This window comes from Schistocerca nitens, chromosome 2, assembly GCF_023898315.1.
Source record: "Schistocerca nitens isolate TAMUIC-IGC-003100 chromosome 2, iqSchNite1.1, whole genome shotgun sequence".
NCBI classification, from domain to species: Eukaryota; Metazoa; Arthropoda; class Insecta; order Orthoptera; family Acrididae; genus Schistocerca; species Schistocerca nitens.
In genome coordinates, this window is record NC_064615.1 from 560,892,785 (window position 1) to 560,909,058 (window position 16,274).

At 40.3% G+C, this 16,274-nt stretch overlaps 1 protein-coding gene across 6 annotated transcripts in view; it reads right to left on the reverse strand.

The window, feature by feature from the left end:
* Positions 1-16,274, reverse strand: part of LOC126236598 (transmembrane channel-like protein 5) — a 271,797-nt gene that overhangs the window by 158,593 nt on the left and 96,930 nt on the right. For all 6 annotated transcript variants that reach the window (XR_007544962.1, XM_049946024.1, XM_049946023.1 and 3 more), the window contains one exon: positions 5,880-5,941. Coding sequence is in view for 5 of the 6 variants with exons in the window: in XM_049946024.1 (XP_049801981.1) it covers positions 5,880-5,941 (62 nt within the window). In the remaining variant the exon portion in view is untranslated. The remainder of the gene's footprint in view (positions 1-5,879; positions 5,942-16,274) is intronic.

Genomic DNA, 16,274 nt, shown 5'->3' on the forward strand with positions numbered 1-16,274 from the left:
TGCAAATGTCGTGTGGAGTGGAAGCAGCAATCAGGAAGAGGTGGGGTGGGGAAGAGAAGGGACAGCAACATACGGGTGGGAGGAGAGAAGAGTCTGATGGAGTGTGCAGTGGCTAGACTGCCAACAGGTGCAGTGTTGGGTGTTGGGAAGCTGTGGCTGTTGGGCATGGAGGTGGGAAGGAGGAGGGCATGGAGGTGGGAAGGAGGAGGGCGGGAGGGGGGGGGCGAGGAATGAACAAAAAAAAAAAAAAAATAGGAGCAGGGAAAGATGGGTGGCTGCATCGGCAGAAGGTGGCATACAAAGAGGGCAGGAGATACGAATAGGGAGGAGAATATAGGACAGACAGGATGATAACTGTTGGGTGGAGGGTGTGGGGACAGTATGTTTCCATAAGTTGAGGTTGGGATAATTTCAGGAGTGGTGAGTTGTAAAGATAACTCCCATCTGTGCAGCTCAGAAAAGCTAATGGAGGAGGGGAGGACCCAGATGGCTTGGGTAGTGAAGCAGCCACTGAACTCAAGCATTATGTTCAGCTGCCTGTGGTGCCACAGGGTGGTCTACTTTGCTCTTGGCCACAATTTGGCAGTAGCTGTTCATGCTGGTGGACAGCTGGGTGGTAGTCACACCAATACAAAAAGCTGTGCAGTGATTTCAGCAGAGCTGGTATATGACATGGCTGCTTTCCCATGTGACCCAACCTCTGATGGGTTAGGATAAGCTTGTGACAGAACTGGAATCGGAAGTGCTGGATGGGTGGATTGGGCAGGTCTTGCACCTGGGTGTTCCACAGGGATATGATGCTTGTGGGCAGTGGTTGGGAGTGGCATAGGGATGGAACAGGATGTGGAGGTTGGGTGGGCAACAGAACACTACTTTAAGAGGGTTGGGAAGGACCTTGTGTAGGATGTCTCTCATTTCAGGGCATGATGATAGGTAATCAAAGCCGTGGCAAAGCATGTGGTACAGTTGCTCCAGTCCAGGGTTGTACTAAGTGACGAAGGGGGTACTCCTTTGTGGCTGGTTCTTGGAGGTGATGGGATGATTGGGGCTGTGAGGAGAAATGGCATGGGAGATCTGTCTGTGGAATAAGTCTGGGGGAACAGTGCCTATTTGTGAAGGCCTTAGTGAGACCCTTAGCATACTGAGTAGGGGAGTTCTTGTCACTACATATACACTATCCGCAGACCCTATGTGAGGAATTTTTTGGTGTGTCAAATTCAGGTACTGTTGGTAGTTGGTGGCTTTAATGTGGACAGAGGTGTGGATGGAGCCATCAGAGAGAAGGAAGTCAATGTCCAGGAAGGTGGCACACTGGGTTGGTGAGGATCAGGTGAAATAGATGGGAGAGAAGGTGTTTAGGCTGTGAAGGAATGAAGACTGGGTGTACTGGTATGACTACTAACCACCTGTCCACCAGGATGAACAGCCACCACCAAACTGCTGCCAAGAGCAAAGTAACCACCTTGTAGTAAAATATGCAGCTGAATACAACATGCTTGATTTCATTGACTGCTTCATCACCCAAGCCATCTGGATCCTCCCCTCCACCACCAGCTTTTCTGAACTGCACAGATGGGAGTTGTCCTTATAACACATCACCCAGAATCCCAAACCCGTCACCTGGTTCAGATTCACTGATAACATCTTTGTGATCTGGATTGAGGGTGAGGACACCCTATCCATATTCCTCCAAAGTCTCAACACCTTCTCCTCCTCTTGTTTCACCTGGTCCTAGTCAACCCAACAAGCCACCTTCCTCGATGCCGACCCCCACCTCAAAGATGGCTGCATCAATACTTCCATCTGTATCAAACCTATCAACCACCAGCAATACTTCCACTGCGACAGCTGCCACCCATTCCATACCAAGAAGTCCCTCCCACACAGCCTAGCCACCTATGGCCATTGCTTCTGTAGTAACGAGTTGTTCCTCTCGAAATATACCAGTCTCACTGAGGCCTTCAAAGACTACAATTGCCCTCTCAACTTTGTACAATATCAAATCTCCCATGCTTTATCCCTCCAGTCACCCACCACCTCCCAAGTGCCCCCCCCCCCTCCCCCCTGGGTCTGGCCACAGAGAAGCATTCACCTTGTGAGTCAGTACCACCCAGGATTGGAGCAACTGAATCATTTTCTTCATTAGGGTTGTGGCTACCTCTCGTCATGCCCTGAAATGAGGAATGTCCTACTCACCATCCTTCCACCACACAGTGGTATTCCGCTGCCCACCAAGCCTACACAATATCCTTATCAATCCCAACCAAAACCCTGCTCCCAACCTCTTGCCTCATGGCTCGTATCCATTTAATAAACCTCATACCCCCACCATCACCACATATTCCAGTCACATCAAATGCTGGAGTACCTGTGAATCCAGTCATGTGATCTACACACTAAGCTGCAACCACTGTGCTGCATTCTATATGGGCATGGCAACCAACAAGCTGTCTGTCCACATGAATGGCCACCAACAAACTGTGGCCAAGAAACAACTGGAACACCGAGTTGCTGAGCACACCACCCAACATGATGTTCTTCATTTCAATGACTGCTTCACACAGCCTGTGCCGTCTGGATCCTCCCACCAACACCATCTTTCTTAATTGTGCAGTGGGAACTATCCATGCAATATATCCTATTTGCCCATAACCCTCCTGTCCTCATCCTTCATTAGTCATTGTCTTTACCCATCAGCCCCTTCCCTCTTCCCATTTCAGCTTTAAACAGGCCTCTGTTCCTCCACAAATCTTTTCGTTGTGCCTCTCTGTGATTCAGCATCTCTGCTATTTGGTGAGTAGCATCCATCCTTTTCATAGTATAGTCATTATTCCAACCCAGATTTTCCATTGTTTGATTGTACCAAAGTTAAGTACTATTTCACAATAGACTATTAATTATTACCCATGATTTCTTATTATGTTGGCACATCTCTGTTATTGTGCCACCCTTTCATGCAAGTGTTGAATTAGTAAGCAGCCAGTCACCCACTTCTAAACAACCACGTCAATAATATCACTTTTCTGATACTGTGTGTGTTTGGACAGAATTAATAGTAGCATTCAGTTACAACATTCTCAACATAATTTTTATTTTTACGCAAGATGATAGCCATTACTGTGCATGCCATGTGGTTCATGCTCCAAGGTGTGTGGAAGAGTGGGTATATTTATACCACCATACATAACTGGATTTCTACTACTGGAAACTGTGTTGCTGCTGTAGAGTGGGCTTTAACACCCCATGTGAGTACCTTCATGTTTTCAGTTGTGATTTCCATTTATTTACTTTCATTTACAGTGTATCTTATTTGGTGACTGTTTGCTTTTTGAATGCATGAAAAAGTCCAAACACCAAAATTGCAATCACAACAATTATTTTTGACAGCTATTCGCAGAATAACTTCTTTCAATAATATTATGATAAATTTAGATTCTATAACATTATGTTCCTTATGTCAGTAGTTTGAAAGGAAACTCATTCTTTAGAAACAAATCGTAAATGGATTTTACATTTGCATTTTTGGAATCTAGTTCAAAATTTTCAAAGGAAATACTTCACACACCTCCCAAAAACATTAAGTGATATACTGCATTTTTAAATCATGATATACTGCATTTTTAAATCACATTTTTCTGAAAAAATAATCTGAACAGTTGAACATCAAATCTAAAAGAAAAGGTAGTTCTACATCACACTGGATATCTTCCAACTAGTACTCACATATTTACTCGGTACATTGTTCTGAGTTTTCCTTCATTTTGACCTCCTAGTGTTTGTACATTTCTTTGAGACAAACAGTGACGAGCAATATCTATCCTAAGTGTGATTCTTCCTTTCCTATGCAATGTCATCATGATCTCTAACTGCTTGTGTCTCATTTCACAGGCCTTTACTAAAATGTATGGAAGACTCGAAGTTCCGATCCAGCCACTGGAGTCTCAGCTTGTCATGGCTTTCCTTTTGTCACTTTAAGTAAACAATATGTATGATTTATTGAATTCGATCAATAGCCTCCCCCCAACTCCGCAAAAACTGTCAGTGCTATGTATCTCTCATAAGATGTTTCAGATAGGAAATTACCATTTTTGCAGCTCTCTTATTAGGAAATCACCAGTGAATGAGTATGAAGTTGTAACAATAAACTGAAGAATAAATGCAAAGCTTGTTTTGTTCAGAACCTGGTGTCTGTATTTCACAACATTTCTGCAAATTATACTAAGTATTGATGACAAAATTCTTAATTTGACAGAACAATTATTATTCATCTCATGGATCACTTTAACCGTGTAGTTCATCTAAAGTATTTTAATCTGTGGCTTCACTAGGGCTAAACAGTTTGGCTAACTTCTGATGCAGGCACTGTCCATTGTTGAAATAATAAATTGAGTCACTTGAAAATTCCATATTTGAACCTACAATCAGTCATGTTAGCAACAATGTGTAGCACATATTTTCCTTTTTGGTTCTGTGTATCATTAATCATTTTTCCATTTTTGTTAGTCCTGAAACTTTCTACCAATCTCAAGTTATCACCATGCTAACTGAAATAATAAGTTACTGCTTTGGTAATAGTATTTGTTAACAGAAACAGCTTAAGATCTACAATTAGGTATAATACGAAATTTCAAACAATAATATCGATTAAACTGAAGAACAACTCAGGAATAGAGATTGTAAGGTACTGTTTTAACAATGGGATTCAACCACATTTCATGTCACAAGGTCTCCACAATAAACAACTAAAAAGTTATCAGAAGTTGTCATAAAACTATTAAAACTAATATGACATTCTATGGAAAGCTGTATACATATATTTACGAAACAGTTAATGTAGTTAATGCATTTATTTTCTATCTGAAATAATGTTTCATTCTATTAGAGATCTTTGTTCACTGAAGTTACTAAAGTTAAAACCGTCTAACACATTTGTTCACCCATTCCTCTATTTAAATTTAGTCAGACACAGTGATTTAACACTGGCTTCATATTTAAGAGAACTAATTTTTCTTCTGGACACACTGATTTAAATATACTAGACTATCCCTGGATCATCAATCTCATGGGATCTCAGCAGTGATGGGATGTTAAACACAAACTTTATATTTTCTCTAACGTTATTGAGCTCATATATGCAACATTAGCCAATATGTTCAAAAACGAAAGACAGACAGCATACCCTGTCACAATACTGGGTACTGAATGTTCCAGTAATTCTATTAAAACTTAGTGAATTTAAAAATGTTCATGACACCTATTTATATGATTTGATTACTTCCTTGGACTACTTCACATTCTAAGCCCCTGTAGGCTTTTCAGGTTATGCCTGAAATTCCACCTTTAGTTTGTAATACGACTGTATGGTGAAAGTTACATACACATCAGAGTTGTGCATATTTATAAACTTCAAGCTTAATGTGAAACAATCGATAAGTCACTGTCTAAAACTTTTAAGTGGATATAGAAGCAAGTAGCCTACTCTTTACTTGTGTTGTAACCTTATGTGCGGCATGTGAATACAACAGCAAAAAATAATGACAGCTCCTTTGTACAGAGCAGTAAAAGCATGAAATGTAATAAGATGTTTTACTGAATCTTAAAAGATGTGTTCCATTTGAAGACAGATGTGAAGGCTTAAAAATAGCCATGAAAAAATAAATAAATAAATAAATTCAAAACTAGTAAGTGATTGGTTACTTCCATCTTCCCCATCAGTATACTTAAGCAGTGTGCCTATCATATTGGTTCATTCCCTGGAACAGTATGTGCATTACTGAAAGAATCCAGCAATATTTTCATTAAACTTAACATGAAAAAAATAATTTGGTACACTAGATATATAAGTCTGAATATGCAATCAAACTGTATTAACTACTCACCTCACCAACAAAAATATCAGCAAATGAGAAGTACTCCGAACTTGAGCTCAGTGTAGTGAAAACTGGAAAGTAGAAGTTTACAATCAAAGACAAAAAATAAAGTATGATTTTGCTGCTTAGGTACTTTCAATATGATCATTTCACAGCAAATATTCACATAAAAATGGAACACTTTTAACAGTACATCATTTGTTTTCTCATTCTCAATACCAATTTTCTGGAAGAAAGTCAACTGATGCTGTACAATTGCCTTAAGTTTACAAACTATTCCTGTAAGAAATTATAACATAGTTTTGACATGCACCTGAATATAAGCAAGTGATTCAGATTTATATACACTAATGGCCATTAAAATTGCTACACCAAGAAGAAATGCAGATGATAAACGGGTATTCATTGGACAAATATATTATACTAGAACTGACATGTGATTAAATTTTCACGCAATTTGGGTGCATAGATCCTGAGAAATCAGTACCCAGAACAACCACCTCTGGCCGTAAAATAACGGCCTTGATACACCTGGGCATTGAGTCAAACAGAGCTTGGATGGCATGTACAGGTACAGCTGCCCATGCAGCTTCAACACGATACCACAGTTCATCAAGAGTAGTGGCTGGTGTATTATGACGAGCCATTTGCTTGGCCACCATTGACCAGACAATTAGCGAGAGATCTGGAGAATGTGCTAGCCAGGGCAGCAGTCGAACATTTTCTGCAGCCAGAAAGGCCCGTACAGGACCTGCAATATGCGGTCAGGCATTATCCTGCTGAAATGTAGGTTTTCGCAGGGATCGAATGAAGGGTAGAGCCACGGTTCGTAACACAGCTGAAATGTAATGTCCACTGTTCTAAGTGCATCAATGCGAACAAGAGGTGACCGAGACATGTAACCAATGGCACCCCATACCACCACGGCGGGCGATACGCCAGTATGGCGATGATGAATACATGCTTCCAATGTGCATCACCGCGATGTAGCCACACACGCATGCGACCATCATGATGCTGTAAACAGAACCTGGATTCATCCGAAAAATGACGTTTTGCCATTCGTGCACCCAGGTTCGCCGTTGAGTACACCATCGCAAGCGCTCCTGTCTGTGACACAGCGTTTTGGGTAACCGCAGCCATGGTCTCCGAGCTGATAGTCCATTCTGCTGCAAACGTCATCGAACTGTTCGTGCAGATGGTTGTTGTCTTGCTACCGTCCACATCTGTTGACTCAGGGATCGAGAAGTGGCTGCACGATCCGTTACAGCCATGCGGATAAGACGCCTGTCATCTCGACTGCTAGTGATACAAGGCCGTTGGGATCCAGCACGGCATTCCGTATTACCCTCCTGAACCCACCAATTCCATATTCTGCTAACAGTCATTGGATCTCGACCAACGCGAGCAGCAGTGTCACGATACGATAAACCGCAATCGCGATAGGCTACAATCCGACCTTTATCAAAGTCAGAAACATGATGGTATGCATTTCTACTCCTTACATGAGGCATCGTTTCACCAGACATCATCGGTCAACTGATGTTTGTGTATGAGAAATCAGTTGGAAACTTTCCTCATGTCAGCACGTTGTAGGTGTCGACACCGGCACCAACCTTGTGTGAATGCTCTGAAAAGCTAATCATTTGCATATCACAGCATCTTCTTTCTGTCGGTTAAATTTCACATCTGTAGCACGTTATCTTCATGGTGCAGCAATTTTAATGGCCAGTAGTGCATAATATCTAAAATTAAGGTTAAATGAGGTACATTGGAGATGAATGTAGTTGTTTAAAGCAGGTTCCAAATTTACATTACAATATTACTATCATATTTCTCCTGCTTCGGCTTTTTACTTTTGCTGTTCTGTAGCAGGTGTCTTCCTTTCAGGAATCACATCAAGAGTTGGGATGAACAAATGTAAAGGAGGTCCTATCAGTTTGATGAACATCAAGTTAGCTACTGTCTTCAGATGTAGTCATACTCTTAAACAGTGTTTACATAGGGTTCATTTCTGAAAATACCCTCTCACATTCACTGGTGGATATTGGTATCTGTGAATTATGTTCATCAGAAGCAGTAGAGTAGCTGGATATTTATTTTCTTCTACGAATTCTTGGAAACCTACAACTACTTTTATTTCAGGAAATCTGAAACTGACTTTCTTTTTTTTTTTTAATTTCTTCCTCACTAAAAGTAACTGCACGATTGTTAGGGCAGTAAGAAGAACCCAGCAGTTCAGTGCATGAAGAAATATCATCTTCATCACTTAAAAGTCTGTCTGCCATTCACTTGCATAATCTTTCATAAAATGGTGTTAGGTCACTGTAACTATGTCTAGCACTAAAACTATTTTCATTTCCTTTCTGAAGAGTAATCCCCTTGAACTCTAATTGTTCCTTTGCTTTGTGTGTTTCATTGTAATATGTACCTATGTTTATATTTCTCTTTTCAAACACTTTGAGTTATGTTTTTATTTTTTTAGCAATAGTACGAAGAGTGATACTGCAAGCCTGCAGTTCTAAGCTAAGGTCAGACAACTCATGTAGCACATCGTACATTACAGCCAGACACAAAATACAGCCAATATTGGTTATTTTCTTTAGCAGGCCTTTATGTGTTTTCCAATAAGTGCTGTTTCCAGACATTTCACACTTAGCACTAATAAAATGTGAAACTAGTGCCTCATAACATAACCAAAACTGCCCCAACATTTCTAAAGCTAGAGGCAACCTAACGAATTCCCAAAGACTCTGCCAATTCCAAGAATTTGTTTTCAAGTTCTTCCACATGTCTTCTCAGTTCTCTTGCATTTTTTCATGACTGATGGTACACGAAGTACGGCTTATCCAGGAAAGTTTTAATATGACTGATATCTGAAAAAACCTTTCCTTACAACACCACCAAACAGATAGCCCTAGCTTATGACTAGCAAAGCGCCAACTTAAAATCTGTGGAAAAGCTTGTTTCAGCTATGTGATTGCACCTTTCTTTTTCCCACAAGAGAAATGCAGCACCGTCAGTGGCAACAGAAATGAGATTTTCATTCAAAAACTCTTGGTGTAAACCTGAAGCCTTTAAATTTTTCATTGCAGCATTGAATATATCTTCAACTGTTGTGCATTCTATTTCAATCAAATCCAGGAAAATATTTCTTGGTTCCATCTCATCAGGTAACACTGTTCAAGTACAAATAATCAATAACTGGCTGATTGGTGAACTTTCATCAGGTGTTAAGAAAATTTTGCTATGTGATGCAACTATATTTTTGGTGGCTGTGGCTTTCATTTCTGCAGCAACATGACTTAAAATGCCAACATATGCAAACCTGGAATGAAGAATACAGCCCTTCCCCATCCCATTTAATTTCTGAAAATAAATTTCTTATTCAAAGTCATTTACCTGCTGATTCCTTCTGGTTACCTTTCAGACAGCTCTGAATACATTAGCTTTTACAGACTCGACATTCTCCAGTGCTTTAACACTTACAGCACGGTGCCCGTACGCCATACGGGCGCAGCCGCCCTGACGTTGGCGACGGCGCCTGTATACCGTACGGGCGAGCCTTTATTTGGCTCTGTAGGCGCATTTTGCGCGTCTCCGAAGCAGTTTCGTCAAGTAATGTGGAGATATTTCATTCTTCTTCCGCAAGAGGCAAGCACTTATCGGCTATCTCATCCTGGGAGCGGATGTGAGCACTGCAAAGACGAAGTTACCTGCAGTTCATTCACAGGTGTTTACAATCGTGAAAATATCACGCAGCGAGTTGACAGAGGCAGAGATCTTAGATATTCTTTATGGAGATGCAGGATCTGAAATTGACGATTCTGACAAAGAGGATTCGTACTCTCCAGGCGAAAGTACAAGTGATGATTCAGGTATGTATATGTCTCAATTGTTCATAACGTGAAGAGTTCATTACCGCATTTTGTATTGTGAGTAATGTTCATTACTTCACTTGCATTTAGTACCTTTTAGTACCAATCTTAGCATTATTTTTTTTCTATTGCAGACAATGGTACAGACCATCAGTCACCATCTGTGGTACCTGGCCGTGTGTGGCTCACTGAGCACAAAGAGCAATATTGGTCGGAACTAGACGATCAGCCAGTACTGCCGGATTTCCAGAAAGTAGTCGGGGTAGCATTGCATTTTTCAGATGCCACTGAGGAGCTTCGGTATTTTAGTTATTTCTTTGATGACTACCTTATTCGGCTCATCAAAAGTGAAACGAATCTGTACGCTGGTAACGTTATTACGACAATGAAACGCAAAGGTAGCCTGAAAATAAACTATGTTTGTCATAAGTGGTCTGCAGTAAAATTGCAAGAGATTTACTGGTCTCGCAGTATTATTTTGCATATGTGCGTCGTCAAAATGCCGAAAATCAGCGATTATTGGTCAACAGACCTATTTCCGCAGACAGGATTTGCGAGTAAATTGTTGAGTCGCGATCGATTTTGCGCTACATTGTCGATGTATGACAATGCTATGTTCATTAGCAGAGGCAAAGAAAAGCACGACCCACTTCACAAAGTAAGGCCTTTGTTTCATTTCTTTATGAATAAAAGCAAAATTAGTTTTCGTCCAGGCACGAATCTGACAACAGATGAGGCAATGTTTCCCTTTCGTGGTAGAACAAGCTTCAGAGTATACATGAAAAACAAACCAAATAAATATGGAATAAAATTGTATGCTCTCTGCGAATCATCAACTGGTTATAAGCTAAACTTTGGTGTACATACAGGTTCTGCAGGCAGTGTTGATAATAGTATCCAGGGCTTTGAAAATGGCCGTGTTCACAGTACTTTGGCAAAGGACATTGCATTTATATGGATAGGCACTACACCAGACCATCTCTTTTGGACATGTTGTGGGAAAATAAAGCTCTTGGAGTGGGAACTGTAATAGTTTTTCAAAGGAAACACCATCTCTTGACAGTGAAGTGGAGGTCAATACGAGATGTTTTTTGTTTTTCCACAAAGCATAACTCTACCAGCACTAATATTCAAGTGAGGGCCAAAGGTGGAATAGAAGAAATTGTAAAGCCAGACGTTATTATTGATTACAGTAAGAATAAAGCTGGGGCTGACAGAGCAGATCAGTTCTCCAGCTATTATCCGTTTGCCCGAAAAACTTTGAAGTTGTGGTAAAAGCTGTTTTTCCACTTGTTTATAGTGTCAACTGTCAACACTTTTATTTTATATAAAGAGAACACTAGGAAGAATGTATCCCTAGTAGACTTTATTGACAGAGTGGGGAAGAAATTGGCTGAGAAGGGCGGAAATATTTTTCAGCAACAAGCCGCTTCATCCTCACAAATTGAGAGGACATTTGCAAGGCACTTTCCAGAGAAGGTCCCACCGACTGCAAACAAGGTGAATACTACTAGGTATTGCAAAGTATGTTCACACAGGGGGAAGTAAGAGACGGGTAAGCGCATCAGGAAGGAAAGTAGATGGTGGTGCAAGGATTGTGGCGTTGGTCTTTGCGTCCCACAGTGTTTCCAGGATTTTCACACAAAGGCTAACTACAACTGAACTATTAAAATACTCTAGTTTACAGGTACCTGCAGTTAGACAGTTCAGTGTTATTTTGTTTTAAATTTAGATACAGTAATAATGGCATTACTCAAGAGAGAGTTCATGTAAAGCTTTTTTATCCACGATATTTTTGTGGTACCTTTTTTTAATTATAACAACCATTTATATTTTATATTGTAAAATAAACTAACATTCATGCAAAGCTCTTACGTTTTCCTTTTAAATGATGCAAGAACCATATTCCTATGATTTTTCTGTTCTTTGCAATCTAATTTCAAACATCCATTAAATATGCCAGTTCACACCCAAGTGCTGGGTGTAAAGAGGGCAGTGTTGAAAGTGTTAACACAGACAGGTTCCACAGATTTTTCACTTGCTGCATGTATTTTCAGAGTAGTTTTATGGGCTGAACTTTCTTAGCATTTAAGGATTCTTTTCGTGTTTTGCTTTCTCCATAGCATGACACTGAAATTGTCTACTACTGTTGCAAAAATTTCATTCCTTATTTACTTCTCTCTGGTCTTAATGTCCCAACTTTCTTACAACTTTTACACCCTAGGTTCTTGGTTTTACTATCAACCACCAATTGTTCTGACAGAAATTATCTTTCTGTTACACTCTCCAAAAGTCAGGGAGATCACAACTGCCATTATTTACAGATTAGGCCCGCATGTGAATGGCACATTTTTGTCACATGCTATTTAATTTCTGTTCTTCACCTCACCTTCATCACCTCTGTAGTTTTCATCACCAATCTGAAACAACTTAATCTTTTTATTCTCTGAGGATGAGAAATACTGTGTAATGTTGTGATTCATTTTGACTCTGAAATGCCAACGGAATTCCATACTTCGTCTTAACTTCTTCAACACTGAATACAGAAGTGAACAAACAACATTATGACACCACTGTATAACAACAAAAGCAATACCTTCTTAAATTGTAGTTTAAAATTTGACAGCATATGACTATTATTTATTTCTCAAACAATGGAAAATCCAGGATGGAATGCAACAATATTATGAAAAGGAAAGACACTACTCACCATATAGTGTAGATGCTTAGTCGCAATAGGCACAACAAAAAGACTGTCACAAAGCTTTCGGTCAGTAAGGCCTTCACAGACGATGGACAGACACGGACACGGACACGGACACGGACGGACGGACGGACGGACACACACACACACACACACACACACACACACACACACACACACACAAATCAACACACATACACACGACTGCAGTCTCAGGTAACTGAAACCATACTGCGAGCTGCAGCACCAGTGCATGATGGGAGTGGTGACTGGGTGGGGGTAAGGAGGAGGCTGGGGTGGGGAGGGGGAGAGATAGTGGGGTGGGGAGGGGGAGAGATAGTAGGGTAGGGGTGGAGGACAGTGAAGTGCTGCAGGTTAGATGGAGGGCAGGGAAGAGGTGGGGGAGGGGGGATGGAGGGGGAAAAGGAGAGAAGTAAAAAGACTGGGTCCGGTGGTGGAATGAGGGCTGTATAGTACTAGAATGGGAACAGGGAAGGGGGTGGATGGGTGAGGACAGTGACTACTGAAAGTTGAGGCCAGGAGGGTTACTGGAATGTAGGAACACCTATGAAGGCATGAAAAAAACTTTTTGAGTTTCCCGTTCATCAAAAAACAAAATTCATTCTATATGTTTATCAGTTTCAGAAATATAAATGTGCCAAATAGGATGATTCATTTTATACACACTGTATAAGTTATAGCCTTATTGATGCACCAACTCAATGAAAGTGAGTAATGCGTTATAATGTGGATTCCATAGTAGAAAGGTCATCAACAGGGTTTTTCACTGTCTCCTGTGATGTTTAAAATTCATCTCAAAGAAGTATTAAAGACATCAAGTAGTAATATAGCCCTAACGGAACATCAATGGGAGATGATAAACTATACTCTATCCTACTCACCGATGATCAGGTGATAAATGGTGAAGATAGTGATGATACCAAAGAAGATTTTATTAGTAAGTCAAGTGGGTTTTAAAAATAAACACAAAGGGCACATTGCTATGGCTTGCTTCCTGGAAACAAGCATCACACACGCTGGTGGCTCGCCTGCTCTGTAAAGCAGGATAGGCAGAATTCTGTGGCAGATGTGATGACTGAGTATAATGCTGGTGTAGTCTTAAGTGTTCTGGATCACTTGGATGGCTGGAAAAATGTCACCTGGTCAGATGAATCACACTTCTTGTAACACCAGGTCAACAGTCACGCCTGGATACGCCATCATCTAGGAAAATGGGTACTCGAAACATGCACTGTGCCACAGGTGCGGGCTGGTGGGGACATTTACCTGGGCTTCCATGGGGCCTGTGGTAGTAGCTGTGGATTGTATGAACATTACTGAACACCACACCATCTGCATCCCTTTATGCTCAATGCCTTTCCCCAACTGTGAAGCCATCTTCAGCAGGACAACTGCAGTCCATGGCACAAGGCCAGAAATGTGATACAGTGATTTGAGGAGCACCATAGTGAACTCGAGTTGCTGCTTTGGACACCAAATTCGCCTGATTCGAGCACAATGGTACACATTTGGGATACAATTGGTTGCCAGCAATGTGCCCACAGACCACTGGCGTATAATTTATGCAAACATCTGGTGCCACATACCTCTGGAATCCTACCAAGGACTTAGCGAATCCATGTCATGTAGGATCATTCATTGCTTTACTGTGTTCCAGAGGTGGACAAACAGGCTATGTGAGTGGTATGTACTCCTGGTCTCTATAATATTACTACAATTTAACCCAATCTTTGCTGCTGCTTTCATCGTCTAGTCCAATATGATGACACAAGGGCCACAACACTAAGTCTTTTAAAATTCCATTTTATCCCTGGACCCAGGCAGTGTTCCATTATGTGATGATTGTGCTCAATATAACGCTCAGTAACAGCGTGAATTATTTGACCTCTGCAAATATTACAGCACTCACACAGGACTCCATAAATCTCAGCTTCATCATTTGTAGCTTGTGACCTGGGAAAATGGTTGCAGCAAGGTGCATATTACGGACACTTTCAAGTGAAAGTGAAATATGTTTCCAGGTTCAGCATAAGAGGACAGGCCTATGACTTTTTTTTTATACTGTGGGGCAACAACCAGCAAAATAGGAAGGGGCTCCACAGACATGTACTAGTCCTCAAAACATATTAATCAAGCACAAATTAATGTGTATTTATTTGCTGCTATTTATATGTAAAACAGCAGCAATGGACAATGTAGTTACTTTGTAAAATGCCTCTGTTTCCACACTAATATTATTCAGTAATTGTTTACAAATACTAGCTGTTTCCCATTTACGTAAATATATTGATATCTATGAAAAGAAATAAAATAATAGGGGCTTATTCACTACTATAATAAGAGGCGATCAAAAGCTGCAAAGTACATGCAATGTACCATGACTCCGATGTAGGTATATAAGCACCAAAATGTAGGCAGGGATTAGTGTGGCATTCATGTCTTTCCAATAAGCATGTGGTAAATGTGGTAACATCAACTATGGCAATGTTATTATCAAATGCATCCAAACAGGATCAGTGTTCTGTTATTCTTTTCTTGTCAGAGAAAGGGCAAACCCCAGTAGACATCCATTGGAGAATGAAGAATGTGTATGAGGCAACATGTCTGTCGAAAATCACCATTGTGGAATGGTGCGCCAAGGGGTTCTGCTGCTTCCCTTATTGCACATTTTGTAACACAGACAATATTCCAACTCTAGTACAGACACTTGAGCAGACGTTGTATAGTTCTGTTCGCTCCCCATGGGATTATTATCCTGTCAGACAAGGATGTGCAGCAGGCAGTTACTGACTTCTTCACACAGCAGGACATGGTGTTTTGCCAAATGGGTATCTTCAAATGGGGATGATTTCCTCAATGCTCACAGCAATTTTGACTGGCTGGCATACCCATCCTGGACTGTATGGCCTTCAAATGGAAGTTTTTGATCACCCCTTATATTTCATTTACTACTAACAAGGATAATCAAGGACAGAACCATAAGTTGCAAAAATAATTGCTAATAAGTTATAATTTTAATTTATTTTTGAACATCTGAAAATTTCAAATTTTATTTTCATAGTTTTCTTGTGAGTATATAAAGAGTTTTGCACAAGATGACAAATTCTGCTGTGAACACATGATGAGAACAAAATATTTACAGGAAAATTATTTTTCATCTTCTGTCACATTTGAAAAGATTGTAGTTAATACAAAAAACAACAAATGGCTTTCCAGAGTGAGTCTACGTGCAGGAATGTGTAAAAATTAAAGGCTTCTAATAGCTATTGGCACAAGAGCAAGCTCTCATCTTTAGATAACATCCTTGGACCTTACATCTACAGATGAAATACATTATACTACTTCTGTACTATTTTTGTCCCTGACTGTACTAGCTGTCTCACTAATAAACTTACTTATGTGAAAGTAGGCTTAAAATATTTTACTACAAGAGTTCTGCACAGCTGCAATGAATTCTTTTATACATAATTATTTTTTTAAGCTTCAGCACCTGTTACACACACAAGTCTCCATTGTAACTAGTTCTCCTGAAAAAAATATTCATTACAACAGCTCTTGATTGTTCTACAGTGTCATTCTTTTGAAAATGGGCTTCATTATTAATTATCAGGCTTTCAAGTATATGTTTTGTTATGTTCTCACTGAATATTTCAATTAACACTGAAGTTTAACTGGTTGCTCATCTTGTTGTTATGTCATTCATCGTGATAACTACACTCAACAACATGCCTTGCAAGCAAACTCAGAAGAACTACTCTAACTCGGCACTGTAAACATACAAATGCTGTCATCCAACTTACC